General features: G+C 60.6%; 5 protein-coding genes across 5 annotated transcripts; 3 read left to right on the top strand and 2 right to left on the bottom strand.

Moving 5' to 3' along the window:
• The first annotated feature begins 8 nt into the window (after window positions 1-8).
• Window positions 9-1,561, top strand: THITE_2122160 (uncharacterized protein). The gene has a single exon (XM_003656836.1). The coding sequence runs from the start codon at window positions 44-46 to the stop codon at window positions 1,316-1,318; it is 1,275 nt and encodes a 424-aa protein (XP_003656884.1). The 5' UTR covers window positions 9-43; the 3' UTR covers window positions 1,319-1,561.
• A 2,596-nt stretch (window positions 1,562-4,157) lies between these two features.
• THITE_2010699 (uncharacterized protein) lies at window positions 4,158-5,282 on the bottom strand (the record flags this gene model as incomplete). The annotated part of the gene is made up of 2 exons (XM_003656835.1): window positions 4,158-4,686; window positions 4,747-5,282. Coding segments are annotated over 2 exons (1,065 nt in total), but the record flags the coding sequence as incomplete, so codon positions are not given.
• Window positions 5,283-6,414: 1,132 nt separating this feature from the next.
• THITE_2057804 (uncharacterized protein) lies at window positions 6,415-8,093 on the top strand (the record flags this gene model as incomplete). The annotated part of the gene is made up of 4 exons (XM_003656834.1): window positions 6,415-6,611; window positions 6,761-7,119; window positions 7,193-7,517; window positions 7,598-8,093. The coding sequence occupies 4 exons, from the start codon at window positions 6,415-6,417 to the stop codon at window positions 8,091-8,093; spliced, it is 1,377 nt and encodes a 458-aa protein (XP_003656882.1).
• A 147-nt stretch (window positions 8,094-8,240) lies between these two features.
• THITE_2122157 (uncharacterized protein) lies at window positions 8,241-9,719 on the bottom strand. Its single transcript, XM_003656833.1, has 4 exons — window positions 9,401-9,719; window positions 9,157-9,331; window positions 8,898-9,068; window positions 8,241-8,827 (listed from the first exon to the last, which is right to left on the bottom strand). The coding sequence occupies exons 1-4, from the start codon at window positions 9,463-9,465 to the stop codon at window positions 8,549-8,551; spliced, it is 690 nt and encodes a 229-aa protein (XP_003656881.1). The 5' UTR covers window positions 9,466-9,719; the 3' UTR covers window positions 8,241-8,548.
• A 1,906-nt stretch (window positions 9,720-11,625) lies between these two features.
• THITE_2122155 (uncharacterized protein) lies at window positions 11,626-13,535 on the top strand. The gene is made up of 2 exons (XM_003656832.1): window positions 11,626-11,879; window positions 11,942-13,535. The coding sequence occupies exons 1-2, from the start codon at window positions 11,742-11,744 to the stop codon at window positions 13,280-13,282; spliced, it is 1,479 nt and encodes a 492-aa protein (XP_003656880.1). The 5' UTR covers window positions 11,626-11,741; the 3' UTR covers window positions 13,283-13,535.
• The last annotated feature ends 790 nt before the right edge of the window (window positions 13,536-14,325 follow it).

The following is a 14,325-nucleotide window of genomic DNA, read 5'->3' as shown; positions in this document are numbered from 1 at the left end:
CTTCCGCACAGCATCACAACTCCCACCAACTCCACTCATCGCCATGTCTTCGTATTCCAGTGCTGAAGACGCCTACGATTCCGACGAGCCGCCTGAGCTCGACCTGGACCTCACCAAGCTCGTAGATCGTGCCAGCCTCGTCCTCGGCGTCAAGTGCATCAGCGCGAAAAAGCTCACCCGAGGCGCCAGCCATGAGATCTTCACGCTCCGGTTCGAGGAGTCCCCCGCAGCACCAGAATCCCTCGCAAAAGCTGGGTTTCTGTGCATCGCACGGTTCGCGCGTGTGAATGGCGATGTGGCTAAATCCGTCAGTGAGATAGCCACGGCGAGATATCTCCGGCGCTTCACCGACATACCCGTGCCCGAAATTTACTATCACGACCTGGACCCCGGGAACGACATCGGCGCGCCATTCGTGCTCATGGAGAAGATGCCCGGCCGTCACCTTCACAAAATGTGGGACGGCCTTTCGCGAGAGGACAAGAAGTCGGCCCTCTCGCAGATTGCCTCGGTCGTTGCGAAGCTCGCTTCCCTCCAGTTCGACCAGATCGGGTCCCTGAACGAGCATGGGGTCGGGCCCCTCGTCAGCCCCTGTTTTGAGCAGCCGAAGGGCCCATTCCGGTCAACAGATGAATATCTGCGATCCTTCATCTCCACTGAGTCGGTTGAGTCCTCAGCGCTGAGAGCCCTCTTCCAAGAAGCGCAGCAAGAAATCGGGGCTTTCCTTGCTCGGAACAGCCAGGCCACCTACCTGCAACCGCCCTTCTGTCTGATCCACGCCGATTTCGACGGACAAAACATGCTCTTCCTCGAACCAGCGGATGGCTCAGGACCCAAACTCGCCGGTCTGATCGACTTTGAATATGCCCACACGGGACCTCTCTACTTCTTGTACGAGTACCCGATCTTCATCCAGGACGTGTCCTGGTCCAAGGAGCTTTACGCCGAGAATGCCGTTCTGCGTGCCCATTTCGTCCGGGCGATTTACCAGGCACTGCCCAGTTCCGAGGCGCAGTCAACCTTCATTGCAGCCATGAATGACAAGAGCTTCGCTCTGAACGGCTTTCGGGACTCGTTTATGAGACTCAAATGTTCCGAGAAGACACTGATCAATTCCACCGCTGCCTACATACAAGAGCTCAGGGACGGGACGGGACTCGCGTACTCCGGCAGACTCGACTACACTCCCGAGCGCTACACTGAGAGAGGAGAGCTGGTGTCTGCTGATACCGCCACGCAAGCAGGAAGCCCATTAAACGGATCTGGCCATCAAATGCCGCTGGAGGCCTCGCAATCCACCGATTCTTCGGCACGGTAGACGGAGCAACCGCATCTGCTTGACAAGGGGACGGAGGTCGTCCGGGCTGGCTCTTCGCGGTGTCGACCTGTATTCACTGTTTCCCCTTCCGTCAGATTGTCGAACAGCTTGAGTACCTCCAGAACCCAACTTACGCTCAGATCGCATCGGTTACAGTTGACACCTTCCTCATACTCCGTGCCGCATCTCTCGCATGGCTCTGTCTTCAGCTGCACCCATTCTTTGTGACCGTTTTGCGCAAGTCCACTGGTGTTTCTTGCAATGACCCGCTCTGGACATGCTCTTCGTCGTCTTCTTGCATTTTGGGCAGTGATGCCCAGAAGGGTACGGCGGCATTTCCGGTGTTGATGTGTTGAAGGCAATCTCGGTGTCGATCTGTTGAAGGCAAATGCTTCGATGTTTTTGATACAGTGCTGCTTTCTTGGTGGTAGTATCTGTCGAGCTCGAGTTGCTTCTTGGAGCGTTGTGGGTGGGAATCCCTCACGTTATGTACTGATGAGTGACTGAGATCCAGCACACGCCGTCCTCCTTCGATAGAGGCAACCCCCCCCCCCCCCCCCCCCCAACCTATGCGAGCGCGTAAGCGCGCGCTTCGCTTCGTTACATTGTCGTCTGCAACACACTTTTTTCCACAGGTTATTCGCAGAATCCAAAACAACAGATCCCACAATAGTAGCCCACACAGCGCCTACGCGCAGTAAAGGAAGCCCTAAATATATATGTTCAATGCCATAGAATCTAAATCCACCTTCAGGTTGATAATGTCTTCAATACGCGTTGATATATTAAGAAGTCTAATATTACTGTAAGAGAAACTCTTGCATTTCTTATATAATAAATATAGTTTTACACCTATCAATATCTTATCGCGCACTGCCCGCGCTATCAATCTAAAAGCAGATTCGAATTCAAAAGCATTGAATATATATATCTAGAGCTCTCTATAATGCGCATAGGCGTTGTGTGGGCTACTATTGTGGAATTTGTTTTTGAGTTTCTGCAGAATACCTGTGCTTTCTCTTGGCGCTTGGAACGCACTTTCGCCTGGTGTTTGGAAACGACAACAGCCAGGGAGTGTTCCTCCTTGTGGAATCCGCCTCTTCTGCAAAGGAACACCGGCGCCTGGCACAGTCCATCACTGTTCCGTCTGCCTTGCTGACCGCATTACACAAGATCAGGTTGGAGAACTCCTATACCCGTCTGAGTAAAAGTAATCTTGCCAGGCGTTGCGTCTTCTCCCAATTCGCCCCAAGCCAGCCACTCTCCCAATAAATGAAGGTTCATGCCACCCACGTCAATGCGCAATACCTTAGTTCAGGGCCTGGTCGCAGTCGACCCGGGTCTGGATATTTTTTTGACGCTTCAAGCGCGCGGCTCCCGACACATGGGGAGTGTTGTGAACGGGTTATTCATTCGCGAAATGGAGCAAGTGGGGACCGAGCTGCAGTCTCGGCGCTCCGAACGCTCGCTCACCTCCAATCTCCTTGGCCTACAGGGTCCAGAGCGGCTTGATGCGTGTGGCTGGGCGGAAACACCGAAGCAGGCCAATAGATACTCTGACCAGTTGCAAGAAGTGTCAACTTCAAGGTCGCCTATGCCCCTCGGCAAGCCAATCGATTACACTAACTGCGAGTTAGTCGAGACGCGTCTCCTGCTTCTCATGGCGCTTATTGTTTGGCCCTGGCGTTGATGATAACCTTGTTCAGCTGGGTGGTCACGGGGTTATAGCTCGTCGCTCATCTCGACGCGGGCACGAGGGCGTGCGATATGATGTTGAGGTTAAGCGCGAGCATCACATCGCATTGTTGCTTTGGAGAAGAGGAGGGGGCTCGCGCAAGCGTCCCAGTTGACGGCCAAGTTGCAGGCAACAAATCACGTTGGGTGTAAGCAACTTGTAACTCCGAAGAGGCGGAGAGGAGGTGACCCAAACGGGATGACACTCGAATGAGTGAGAGACCACCCCAGACTCACCTGTGATGACTTGTGATTAATACACGATGAAATTTTACGCAGTTCCGCAGAAATAATCCAAGTCGGCGAACAGCTGGCTGTAGTCCTCGCCGCCCAGGCCGCCGACGACAAAGTCGTCCCACAACCCGTCCAGGCTGAACCCGATCTCCTCCTCTCCGGCCGCCGCCCCCATCGCCACCACCTCTTCACTCACCGCCCCGGCATTCCCACTCCGCCGTCCCGAGTTCCCAGCCGCCACCGCCAACACTTCCCTGCCGTTCACCCCCATCCCCTCCAAAGCAGCCCCAACCCTGTCAGCCCCAGCCCCAGCACCGACCACCACCACCTCCTCCTCCTTCTCCTCCTGCTGCTGCTGCCGCTGCGCGCCCCCCTCCTCTTCCTCAGCCCCTCCCTCCCCAGAAGAAACGCCATGCACCCGGTACCGCCGCAGCAGCCCGACGAGGTTGCGCACCAGCTCGCCGGCGGCGGGCGACTGGCCGCCGAGGCGCGTCAGCACGCGGCAGGCGTGCGCCAGCTCGGAGCGGACGACCGCGGCTGTGCTGTCGGTTTTGTCTGTTTCGGCTTCGGCTTCTGCTTCTGCTTCTGCCTCTGCCTCGGGTTCGGCTTCAGCTTCGGCTTCGCGCGGCGGGGCTTGGGTGGTGTGGCCGGCGTAGAAGGCGAGCACGGCGCAGGCCATGAAGAGGTGGTTGATGATGGTGCCGACGCGGTGGACGGAGAGGCTGCGTTTTGCGGAAGGGAACATGCTGCTTGTGCGGGTAGGGCGATGGGCCGGAGGCGGAGGAGGATGAGGGCAGGAGTCGCTGGCGGCGGCGGCACAGGAGGAGGAGGAGGAGGAAGAGGAAGAGGAGGAGGAAGATCCCAGCGACGACTCGATCACGCCGATGGAGATGGCGACGACGGCGCGGGCGCAGGCCAGGCAGGTCTCGCGCGACTGGCGGTGCCGCGGGTCAGCAGCGGCGCCCTGCAGGAGGAGAAAAGGGCGGTGCAGGCGCGCCCGCCGGGAAAGCAGGCCGAGCTGGATCAGCACCCGCTGCAGCCCGAGCGTGTCCAGCGGCTCGGGCTGCACGGGGCTGTCGTGGCGGATCTGGTAAAACGGCGGGAGGTCGGCAACGGCCTGCTCGAACAGGCGGTCCAGGGCGAGCACCTGGTCGTAGTCAAGCGTGTCGGCGTCGGGGCTGCCGGCCGGGCGGGAGTCCAGGATCGCCCGGGTGATCTCGGCGATGCGTATCCGCTGCAGGATGAAGGACAGCTGGGTGTGGACGTTGAGCGGCGCCGTCATCGACTCGTCCCACGTGGCGAGGTCGTTGTCGTTCAGGTTGCGCGGGTACCTCACGCTCATATGGCGCGGCAGAACCGAGTAGATGCCCTCGGTCGGGCCTCCGATGAAGCCCAGCATCCTGAACCAGTCAGTTCTGCAAACACTTCATGGTCCCCGCTGGAGTCGGCTTGGCGCTTACCAGTCCGACGTCGCGAGATACCACCAGATGCGCCGCTTCAGCTCGCGGCCGATCCGGTCGTCGCCCGCCTGGGACCGCGGGCTGTCGACGAGATGTACGCCCAGCTCCCGCGCGGCGTGGATGGCGCAGTTGTGCAGGAATCTGAAGCGCTGGGTGCAGCCGCTGTCGACGTTGTGGATCGCGAAGGAGAGGATCGTCCAGGCCTGCACGCCCTCCAGCGACGTCCCATGCGACTCGGTCATGATGTTTGATGCCCAGTTCCTCCAGATCAGCGACAGCTGTCCTGCTTCTTCGGGAGACGCGAAGCGGCTGTGCTGGTGGGCGTCGGGCTGCCAGAAGTAGGCGCTTACCGCCCCGACGCTGAGGATCAGGGCGCCATGCTGCGGCGTGATCTGCTCACCGCGCGAGAGTCGGCTGTAGAAGTCATTCACGAGATTTCGGGTTGACGGTCCGTGGATGACCGGGAGAAGTGGATACACGTGGTCGAGGTAGTCCTGTAGCAGTGCGGTGGCCTGTTCTTTGGACATCATCCAGACAACGCCCGGTTCGACCGCCGGGATGCTGGAGGCCGGACCAGGTGCAATCCTGAACTTGAGAGTCCCAAAGGGGCAATAGATTTGGGACTGGAGGAAGTCAGCTGTTTGGGGAGAGCGTATTGTCAAGGGGACCGGTCGCTTACACCAGGACCATTGTTTGCGGATGTCGCATCGAGGCGCTTTGCTATCTGGGCATGCTGTTGATCCTCGCCTTCTGTTCCCCGCGAGGGCGTGCCGTTGGCAGGGCTGGCGTCCAAGACGCCCGTTCGACTACGCGGGAAGGGCGCATTCGACCCTGTATAAGCCGTAGGCGCAGTCTCACCGTGGAAGACGGCTTCCTCGAGGGCGCGCAGCCTCCGCAGGATGTCGTCATTCGCCGAGGTGCCGAGACTCGGAAACAGTTAGCTGCTGTTTGACATTTATGCTCGGCGGTAAGAAAAAGGCGCATGGCGGTGTGAACCTTTGGACGGCATGAGGGTAAGCGTGAGGGTAAAGGTGAGGTCGAAGGCGAGGAGGTTGCCCCTGGCAGGACAGCCCGCGGGCCACGCAGTTGGAGCACGGCTCGCTGCGGTCGCACTTGAGCTTTCTCTTGCGGCACGAGTCGCACGACGTCTGCGGTTGGCGCCGGCCGGGCTGCGGCTCCCGGCTTGTATCCGGCGCCTTCCGCTTCATGATGAACAATGCTGTGTCCGGCGAGAACGGGCGGCGTCGGAAGATCCGTGGAGGCTGCTGAGTCGGGGAGAAAGAGGCCTGGCAGTTAGCGTGTGTGGGAGACCCGCGGATCATCCGCGGGCCCATTCCCACATTCCGGATCCGATCCTACGCACAACGCAGGAAGGCAATTGACATACTACAGCCTGCTCCATTTGCCCTTGCATGGGGTCTCCAAAAGTTGCCCAGGGACAGGTCATTTTTGTCGAGGAGTCATGGCTCCCCCCTCGACATCATGGCCAGCGGCCAGTCTCTCCATGGATGCTCCGCGGACCCCCCCCCCCCCCCCCCCCCCTTATTGGGGTCAACTGCACAAACACTCAAAACCAGTCCATCCTCCTCTCCTTTGGCAATGGACTGCAGGCCGTAGTTCCTCCCCATAACCGTACTACGACAGTGGCTACATCTTGACCTGGCCGAAATGGCAGCAAATGCGGTGCAGAAAGACGTGGCCGGCCCACCCTCACTTACAGGGACCTCGACGCCGCCGCTCGACACGCCCGAGGCGCCAGCACCTCGCCCCGAAGAATTCGTCCCTCCCGATGGTGGTGTCCGTGCCTGGCTTACCGTAGCCGGCGGGTGGCTCTGCCAGTTCTGCTCGTTTGGCTTTATCAATGCGTGAGAACCAAGCTCGCTCGTTCCCTTCCTGCCCCTCTGCTTTCCTCCTGCTACTACACCACATCACTGCATCTCTTCCGTCACAGACACTGCTCCTCTCACGTCACAGAATGAACAACGTTGAGGCACCTATCTAACCCGCCATCCAGCCTCGGCACGTTCCAATATGTCTACGAGAAGGAGATCCTGCCGGACGAGTCGTCGTCCAACATCTCGTGGATCCTGACCACCCAGCTGTTCCTGATGTTCTTCCTGTCGCAGCCCGTCGGCCTGGGCGTCGACATGTTCGGGGTCCGCGCGATCCTCATCCCGGCCTTCGCCTTCTCCGTCGGCGGTCTCATCGCGCTGTCCTTTGCGACCCGGTACTGGCAGATCTTCCTGGCGCAGTCCCTCTGCTTTGGCCTCGGCGCCGCCGGCGCCTTCATCCCGGGCCTCGTGGCGGCGGGCCAGTATTTCAGGAGGAGGAGGGCGATGGTATTGGGCATCGTCTCGAGCGGCAGCTCGTGCGGTAAGGGTCTCGCTGTGCTGGGTGCCCGTCCGTCCTCTGGTTAAGCCGGCTAACAGCCGTTCCGTCCTTGTAGGCGGCGTTGTGTTCCCCATCATGCTCGCCCGGCTATTTGACCAGATCGGCTTCCGCGCCACGATGCGGTACACGGCGCTCATGATCGGCGTCATGCTCGCCGTCGCCATCCTTCTCGTGTCGAGCCCGCTCCCGCCCAAAGGCTGGGCTGGGCGCCGGTCCCTGATTAGCTTCGCGACCTTCAAGAAGCCGACGTACCTCCTGTTCGTGTGCGGCAACTTTCTCGTCTACTGGGGCATCTTCGGCCCCTTCGACTACCTGCCCCTGTTCGCCTCCAGCACGCCCTCGACGGCGGGTCTCAGTCTCTACACCGTCGCCATCATCAAGTAAGCGGTCCTTCCATCCCGAACAAAGCAGCTCAGTTGTTTCGCTCCCAAGCAACACTAACACGTTACATCCTTTGCAGCGCCGTCTCCATCCCAGGCCGCATCCTGCCCAACATCTACTCGGACCGGGTCGGCTCCTCGCTCCGGACGATGGCGACGTGCTCCCTGGCCGCAGCCGTCTCGATCCTCGTGATCTGGCTGCCGATCAACTACCGCCGCTCGCTCGGCGGGCTGGTCGTCTTCGCGCTGGTCTTCGGCTTCGCGTCGGGCGCGTACGTCTCGCTGATGACGCCGGCGCTGATCGAGGTCGCCGGGGGCCACGCGCGCGACCTCGGCGCCGTCGTCGGCACCTTCTTCGCCGTCGTCGCGCTGGCCAGCCTGACCGGCCTGCCCGTCCAGGGGGCCATAATGGCCAGGTCGGCCGCCGGAGCCGGCGGCGGCGGCGGTGCGGATGGGGAGGAGGACCTGATGGGCCTGATCGTCTTCTGCGGGGTAGTCATGTTGGCCGGCACGGGGCTGCTCGCGGGGGCTTTTTGGCTGGCTGAGAAGGGCAAGAGAAGAGCTGGTGAGAAGTAGGCAGGTATTTAGCAGCTGGGGGGAAGATGGGGGTTGAGCGGGAGGTGGTGGCAAAGTATGGTGGTCATTTGTTTGGCCCGGCGGGTAATCGGTGGAATCTGCACTCATCATGGCGGTGAATAAAAAGGGAAAAAAGGAAAGATACGGGTTGGATGGTATCATCGCTAGAGCTCGCGTAATCGCCCGCCGACTGCGGTGCTAATTACACCACGAACTCATGTTTGGGGGGGAAGTGTTACTTGCATACAAGCCGCAGCCGCTTATATGACCTCTGTTTCACGAGGTCCTGAAAGAATAGATACCCTGCTAGAAAAGTAAGAAAGTAAACGAGTGGCTCGAATCGAAGTTCAGACCAATGTATTCTGTACAGGGCGCTATATCCTTCCAGGCCCGGGTAAGGCGTTCAAGACTGTAATCTCTTTTCTTTCATACCGGTCAGTGCAGCAACACCTACCTCACGACCGGAAGCGCTTGCTGGCCTCTGTGAACGTCATGCCCTTCCGGATCTCCGCCGCCATCTTCGCGTCGGCCTCGACTTGCTTCGCCATCAGCGGCAGCGCCCGCTCGGCCAGTCCCTTGGGCAGCACAACCACGCCGTTCGCGTCCCCGACGAGATAATCCCCAGGATGGATGACGACATCCTGCCCATCATTGTCGACCGTGACCGGCTCGTTGACGGCGACGACCTTGAACAGCGGACCGGGCGGTGTGGTGCCTACGTCTCGGGCGAAGACCTGCGCCGCTCAGTGAGCTTCCCTCGGTCGGGTCCGTCTCAGCAACAATAGAGGCAGACGGTCAACGCACCGGGTAGTCCAGATCCCTCTGCTCCTGCACGTCGCGGAAGCGGCCATCGATGACGGAGCCGACGGCGCCGCTGGCCTTGGCGCGCGTGCTCATCAGCCCTCCGTAGAGCGCGTTGGACGTCGGCGGGGAGCATGTGACGAAGACGACGGCGCCGGGCGGGACTGAGTCAATCTGCATACAGGCTCAGTTCAGTATCCCTCCCACACCAATTCCAGGCTCGACGTCGGAATTTAGGGCACCGAGACAAGGCCGGACTGACGTAATGGCTCGGCCACTTGGGCCGCCCGTCGTGCGCCGGCGCGTACTGCACCGTGTACGCCGGGCCGACGATCTTGGTCGGCCCGTCCTGCCGCCGCGGCGACCACAGAGTGATGCCGGGCAGGAAGCCGCCGTGGTAGACCTCGAGCTTGACCAGCGCGTCGGCGACGTCGCAACTGCGCGTGTGTTGAGCGTTATGCCGACTCACAGGGTTCTGAGCGTGAAACTGGCAGCCGACGACCTACGTGGTGTACTCTTGAAGTGCTCTCACGATGGGATCGTGGGAGTCTGGGACGCTCGCGGCAGCCATGCCGGATAACTGGCGGTTTAGAGCCGGGGTAGGTAGCCGAGGTCGATGAGCCGTTGATCCGAGCGATCCAAGGGATGAACGCCCGATATAGTTACGGCTTCGCCCAAAATACTGGGCCAAAACTCGGACGGAAGTCTGGAAGCGAGTGGCATGCATTGAATCCAAACCGACGGTTGCGGAGTACAAGTTGATTCGACGCATCCGGTTCGTCGGCTTCTTCCTGTTCATGTGAAGTAACAGTGGGGCCGTCGGCCGGTGAGGACCCGGGGTGGCGGAGCCGGGCCGGTCATGGCCGGCGTTCCGCGCCCCAGCGCAGCGGTTGGTTACCGATGACCAAACTGCCGGATCTTCGTTGGTTGGGGCCTGATAGTTACCGAAACTCCTTGTCGCAAGATTTCACCTTTTTGGGGGGGCCGGCCTTGCATATGCTGGGCATCTTGAACAAGTAATCTCCTATGTCGCAGTCATTCCCCGGAGAGCGGTCAACAAGGACTTGTTTTTTTATTGTGTGCTGGAAATGGCGATGAATCGAGTCTGCGCCCCCTTTTACAACGCTCTTTCCTTACCACCACACTAACAGATTTGGCGCTCGAAAAATGCCTCCCAAACGGGTTGACGTCAACCAGGCCCAGTGATGAAGCTGGCAGTGGCGGCCGACGCGACCTGCAAGGGTTGGCCACAGCAATGCGACGTCCCGAGTGGTGCCGGACGGATTGCACGACACAGTACGTGTGGTACTCGCATTCTCGTGTTCCTTTCTGTCGCTGATTCGAAGGTGGGGTGGTCTTGAAGGATGCGGCCGCTGGCGCGATCGGCAGGCTGACTCAGATTCAGAGCGTGGAGGACAGGTGCGAAACGGCGGGTTAATACGAGTTTACTTCGTAGTGTACACTGCTCTGTATGTTTCGTGCTCAGAAATCTACCAAAGACCTGCTGCTGCTGTTTGCTGCAAGGTACAGCATCTGGCGGGGCAGAAGGCGGACACAACACCAGTCTGCTTTTTGTTTTCGACGAAGGGAGCGTTGGCATCTGGTTGCATGCGAGGGTGCGTCCCCATGGGCCCCGGCCCTCGTGCAACGAGGTCCTCACGAGGTCCTTCCGGTCCCTAACCTGGAGCTCCGGAGGAAGGCAGATCAGGTACCTGAGATATCGCCCCTGCAGACGGCGAAGTGCGGCACTCGCGACGCCGCGTTAACATACATAGTTTCCGTACACTTGTCCATGTCATAGTATATGCTGGATCCAGTTGGGTGAGCGCTTCGAATTGTCCTGGCTCGAGGCGGCTCCAAATGGTTGCATACTATCCACGGTACCTGGTATGTTGAACGGTGGGCTGCAGGACTTGCGACGATAGCGGGAATTTGCCTGATTGTTGCAAAATGGGGACATTGGACCAGATCCTGTCGTACTTGTGTTCGCCTTTTCCCCTGCATTCGAAATTTCCGGCTCTCATCTCTCTCACGGACAAGGTTTGCATGCGATAAGCCAGAGTATCTACAGTACCCCAGGTACCGATGTAGTTTCGCTCTTCCGAGAAGGAGAGAAACAGAATGGTGTACGGATTATTTGGGGCTGGTGGATGTTCATTGTAAGCGCAACGGCGCGGCCAGTGGAGCGTCGACAGTGGTGAAGATCGGAATTCAAGGAAAATCAGGCAGGAGCCGAGCCTGGCTTGTACCCTGCCCGGGGCTTCTGTGGGGCTCCCATTACACTGCCTTCACTAGGCCCCCGATGCCCTGCGCTGGAGCCTGGGCCTTTCACTGGGTGGCCTGCCTGGCCAGCCTTACCGGCTTGTTGACGAAGGGGCCAGGGCGGCATGGCACCAACGGAGGGCCACACTCAGGTACAACGTTACCTGAACAACCTAGCAGTGCCTCGTGGGGGAAGGCGGAAAGACGAAACTCTCCTCTCGTCTCTTCTCAATCCCGCATTTTCTGCTGCTCTTCCCTCTGCCCCCACGACGACGATCTGCGACGATTCCCATTTCGATTTTCGACAGAGTGGCCGGTTGGTGTGCGACCATCCCACGTTACGCGGAGCTGACGAAAACCCCTCCTGGGGTCTGGGCCTCAGTCCCGGATATCACCGCACCGCAGCCTGGAAGCCGTGTACTGCGCAAGCGACATTCACAGGACAGCAAACACCTCCCCTAATCCCCCCTGGAGGGGAACAGCGCAATGCCCATGAGGCCCTGCGCTTCGTAATAGCGCTGATAATTTCGAATTCGCCCATTGACCCTCTCGTCCCTGCCGGTCGTGCTCGCCGCCGACGCCGCAATGTCTCCGCCATTCCGGATACCCATACCAGTCCCGTTCCCAGTCCCAGTCCCAGTACCGGCAACGCTGCAAGTGGCCGATACCTCGATATCCCAGCGCCGTGATGCCTCCGGAAAGCCCAATCCACACCAGGTCCAAGTGAGCTTCAGCAGCCCCGCTCTTGGCAGGCAGACCCAAAGCTAACCTCCTGTACTCCGTAGATCATCTTGTCCGTCTTCGCTGGCATCGCCGGCGCCGTCATCCTCGCGTTTATTGCTCGCCACGTGTACCGCCGACGGTTCCGCTCGGCCCATGCCTATCAACCCGCGCTGCGCGAGGAAGACGGCCCTTTCACCCGCCAGATCAACCGGGCCAACCAGGACAACCTCGAGGACGCATTAAACGACGCCCAGGCGCAGACCAGCGGCACCAATGGCTCCACGACCGACGGTGCCGGCATCGACCGCAACACCTCTATCCGCAGCGTCATGACGCTGCCCGCGTACCGGCCGAAGGCGACCGAGAACGAGCTCGTGCTCGGGCGCGAGGGCGAGCGCGACGGGATCGACGTGGTGGTGGAGATGCGGACGGCCGAGGAGGAGGAGGCGCTGCGGGACGAGGAGATGGAAGCGCTGTACCGGATCCGGGAGGCGCGGCGGCGGCAGCTGGCCGAGCGCGAGGAGCGGCGCCAGCAGCGGCGCGAGGCGCGCGAGGCCAACGACCTGGTTGCGCTGCGCGAGCTGCGCCAGCGCGCCCGCGAGCGCGCCGCCCAGAACGAGGCCGAGATCGACGAGCTGCGCCAGGAGCACGAGCGCATCCGCCAGACCCGCCACCACCGCGCCGTCAGCAGCGTCTCGTACGCCGACGTCGGCATCGCCCGCGCCGACGGCACCCGCGTCCGCGCCAACAGCACCGAGAGCACCGAGCGCGTCGGCCTGCTGTCGGACGCCGCCAGCATCGCCGCCGACAGCCTGTTCCAGCGGCGGGACCGCAGCGCCAGCGCCTCGCTGAGCATCGACGCGGCCCGCTCGCTGCAGGACCGGCCCGATTCGCCCGGCGTGCTGGCCACGGGCGGGAGCGGGGCGTACAGCCTGGCGAGCGCGGGACGGATGCGGTCGCGGACGAACTCGGGCGCCACGACGCCGCGCATTCCGACGCCCAGCGCGGCGACCACGCCGCGGGCCGGGTCCAGCCCGGAGCTCATCGACGCCGAGGACGCCGACCTGGGCGACGCCGGGATGCCGCCGCCGGGCTACGACGAGGTCAGCCTCGACGACGTGACGCCGCTGCACTCGCGCCGCAACTCGGACGTCTCCGGCCGCGCCAGCCCCTACCCGGATCCGCCGCCGGAGTATCCCGGCCCCGGCCCCGGCCCCGGCCCCGCCGAGAGGCGGAATAACCGGCTGTCCGCCCACATGGGCGATCTGGCTGCGCAGGCTCAGGGACAGGGAGGCGGCGACGGCGACGGCAACGGCGGACGTAGCGGGGTGCCCAGATTGCCCAGCCTGAGGCTGTCCCAGGTGCCGCAGATTGTGATTGAGCCGTCCAGTGCGCTGCCATGAGATTTAGCTGATCGATATCTGGGGATATCTTGCGAGTAATGATGAGTAATGAGACCCCGACCTGGGAGTGGAACTTGAGTTTGGGATATGGGATATGAAGTGAAAGGGAGGGGAGCGGTTGGATGGATACCCAGGTCTGAGGCTGGCAGCATGTCTGTGTATATACGGAGACCCCCCTTGTTCCGCCCTTGTTGTCTCGGAGTCCTGGGGCGCGCTGGGTCTGGCTGGAATTCGCGGTGTGGACGGACTCTTGGAGTTGCTGGGGATCTGATCATGTTGGCGATATATGCATACATACCATCACTGCTTCTTGTTTCTGCTCGAGCGAGGTTTAAGCCACTGGTCGTCAATCACATCAAAAGGCCGCTACAATCCAGGTTCATGCAACGAGGTTCAACGAGGCATCGGCGCCGGGAGTCCAGACTCGCGTGATGTATAGCATCGATCCCATCCGGCCTCAAAGCCCATCACCCTGAAAGACCCCAAGCGGTCTCTCGGAGAGTCATCATCCTACCCCCCGGAGGATTATTCCGTATTCCACTTGCAGATCGATCACAATATTTGCCAAGAGCCGCACCAGCAACGCAGCTCCGCAGACACTGTAGAGTCCCAGCCCGCTCCGACAACGCCGGCAGACCCCACACCGTCGTCACCGTCCGGCCCCAAAGTCAGCCGGCGGAAGCCGGGCAGGGCAGGCGTGTATTTGTAGAAGCCACGCTGTCCGGCCACGCTAAACTGTATTGCACTTGATGGCGGCGGCATCACTGATATCACTAATCCCGTGTAGGGCTCCCGTATCACTAAACAGAAAAAGAACCCACCCACCTTTTCGGTATCCGAGGTTGGTGGTGGGGCGGATAGGGGCTCGCTCTCAGCTCCCAACCGTTTGTAACCGGTCATGGGAGCTCCCAACAGAGCGGCAAAAGGATAATCCACCCTTCGTCTCCATTCTTTCAAATCCGTTGACAAAGCTTCAATTTGGAATCCAGCCCTTCGACAGGGTCTTCCCAGATATCACACGTAAGAAGATGTCCGTTGAACGG

The sequence above is a fragment of the Thermothielavioides terrestris genome, chromosome 5, assembly GCF_000226115.1.
Source record: "Thermothielavioides terrestris NRRL 8126 chromosome 5, complete sequence".
Taxonomy (NCBI): Eukaryota; Fungi; Ascomycota; class Sordariomycetes; order Sordariales; family Chaetomiaceae; genus Thermothielavioides; species Thermothielavioides terrestris.
This window is presented reverse-complemented; position numbering and strand designations above follow the sequence as displayed.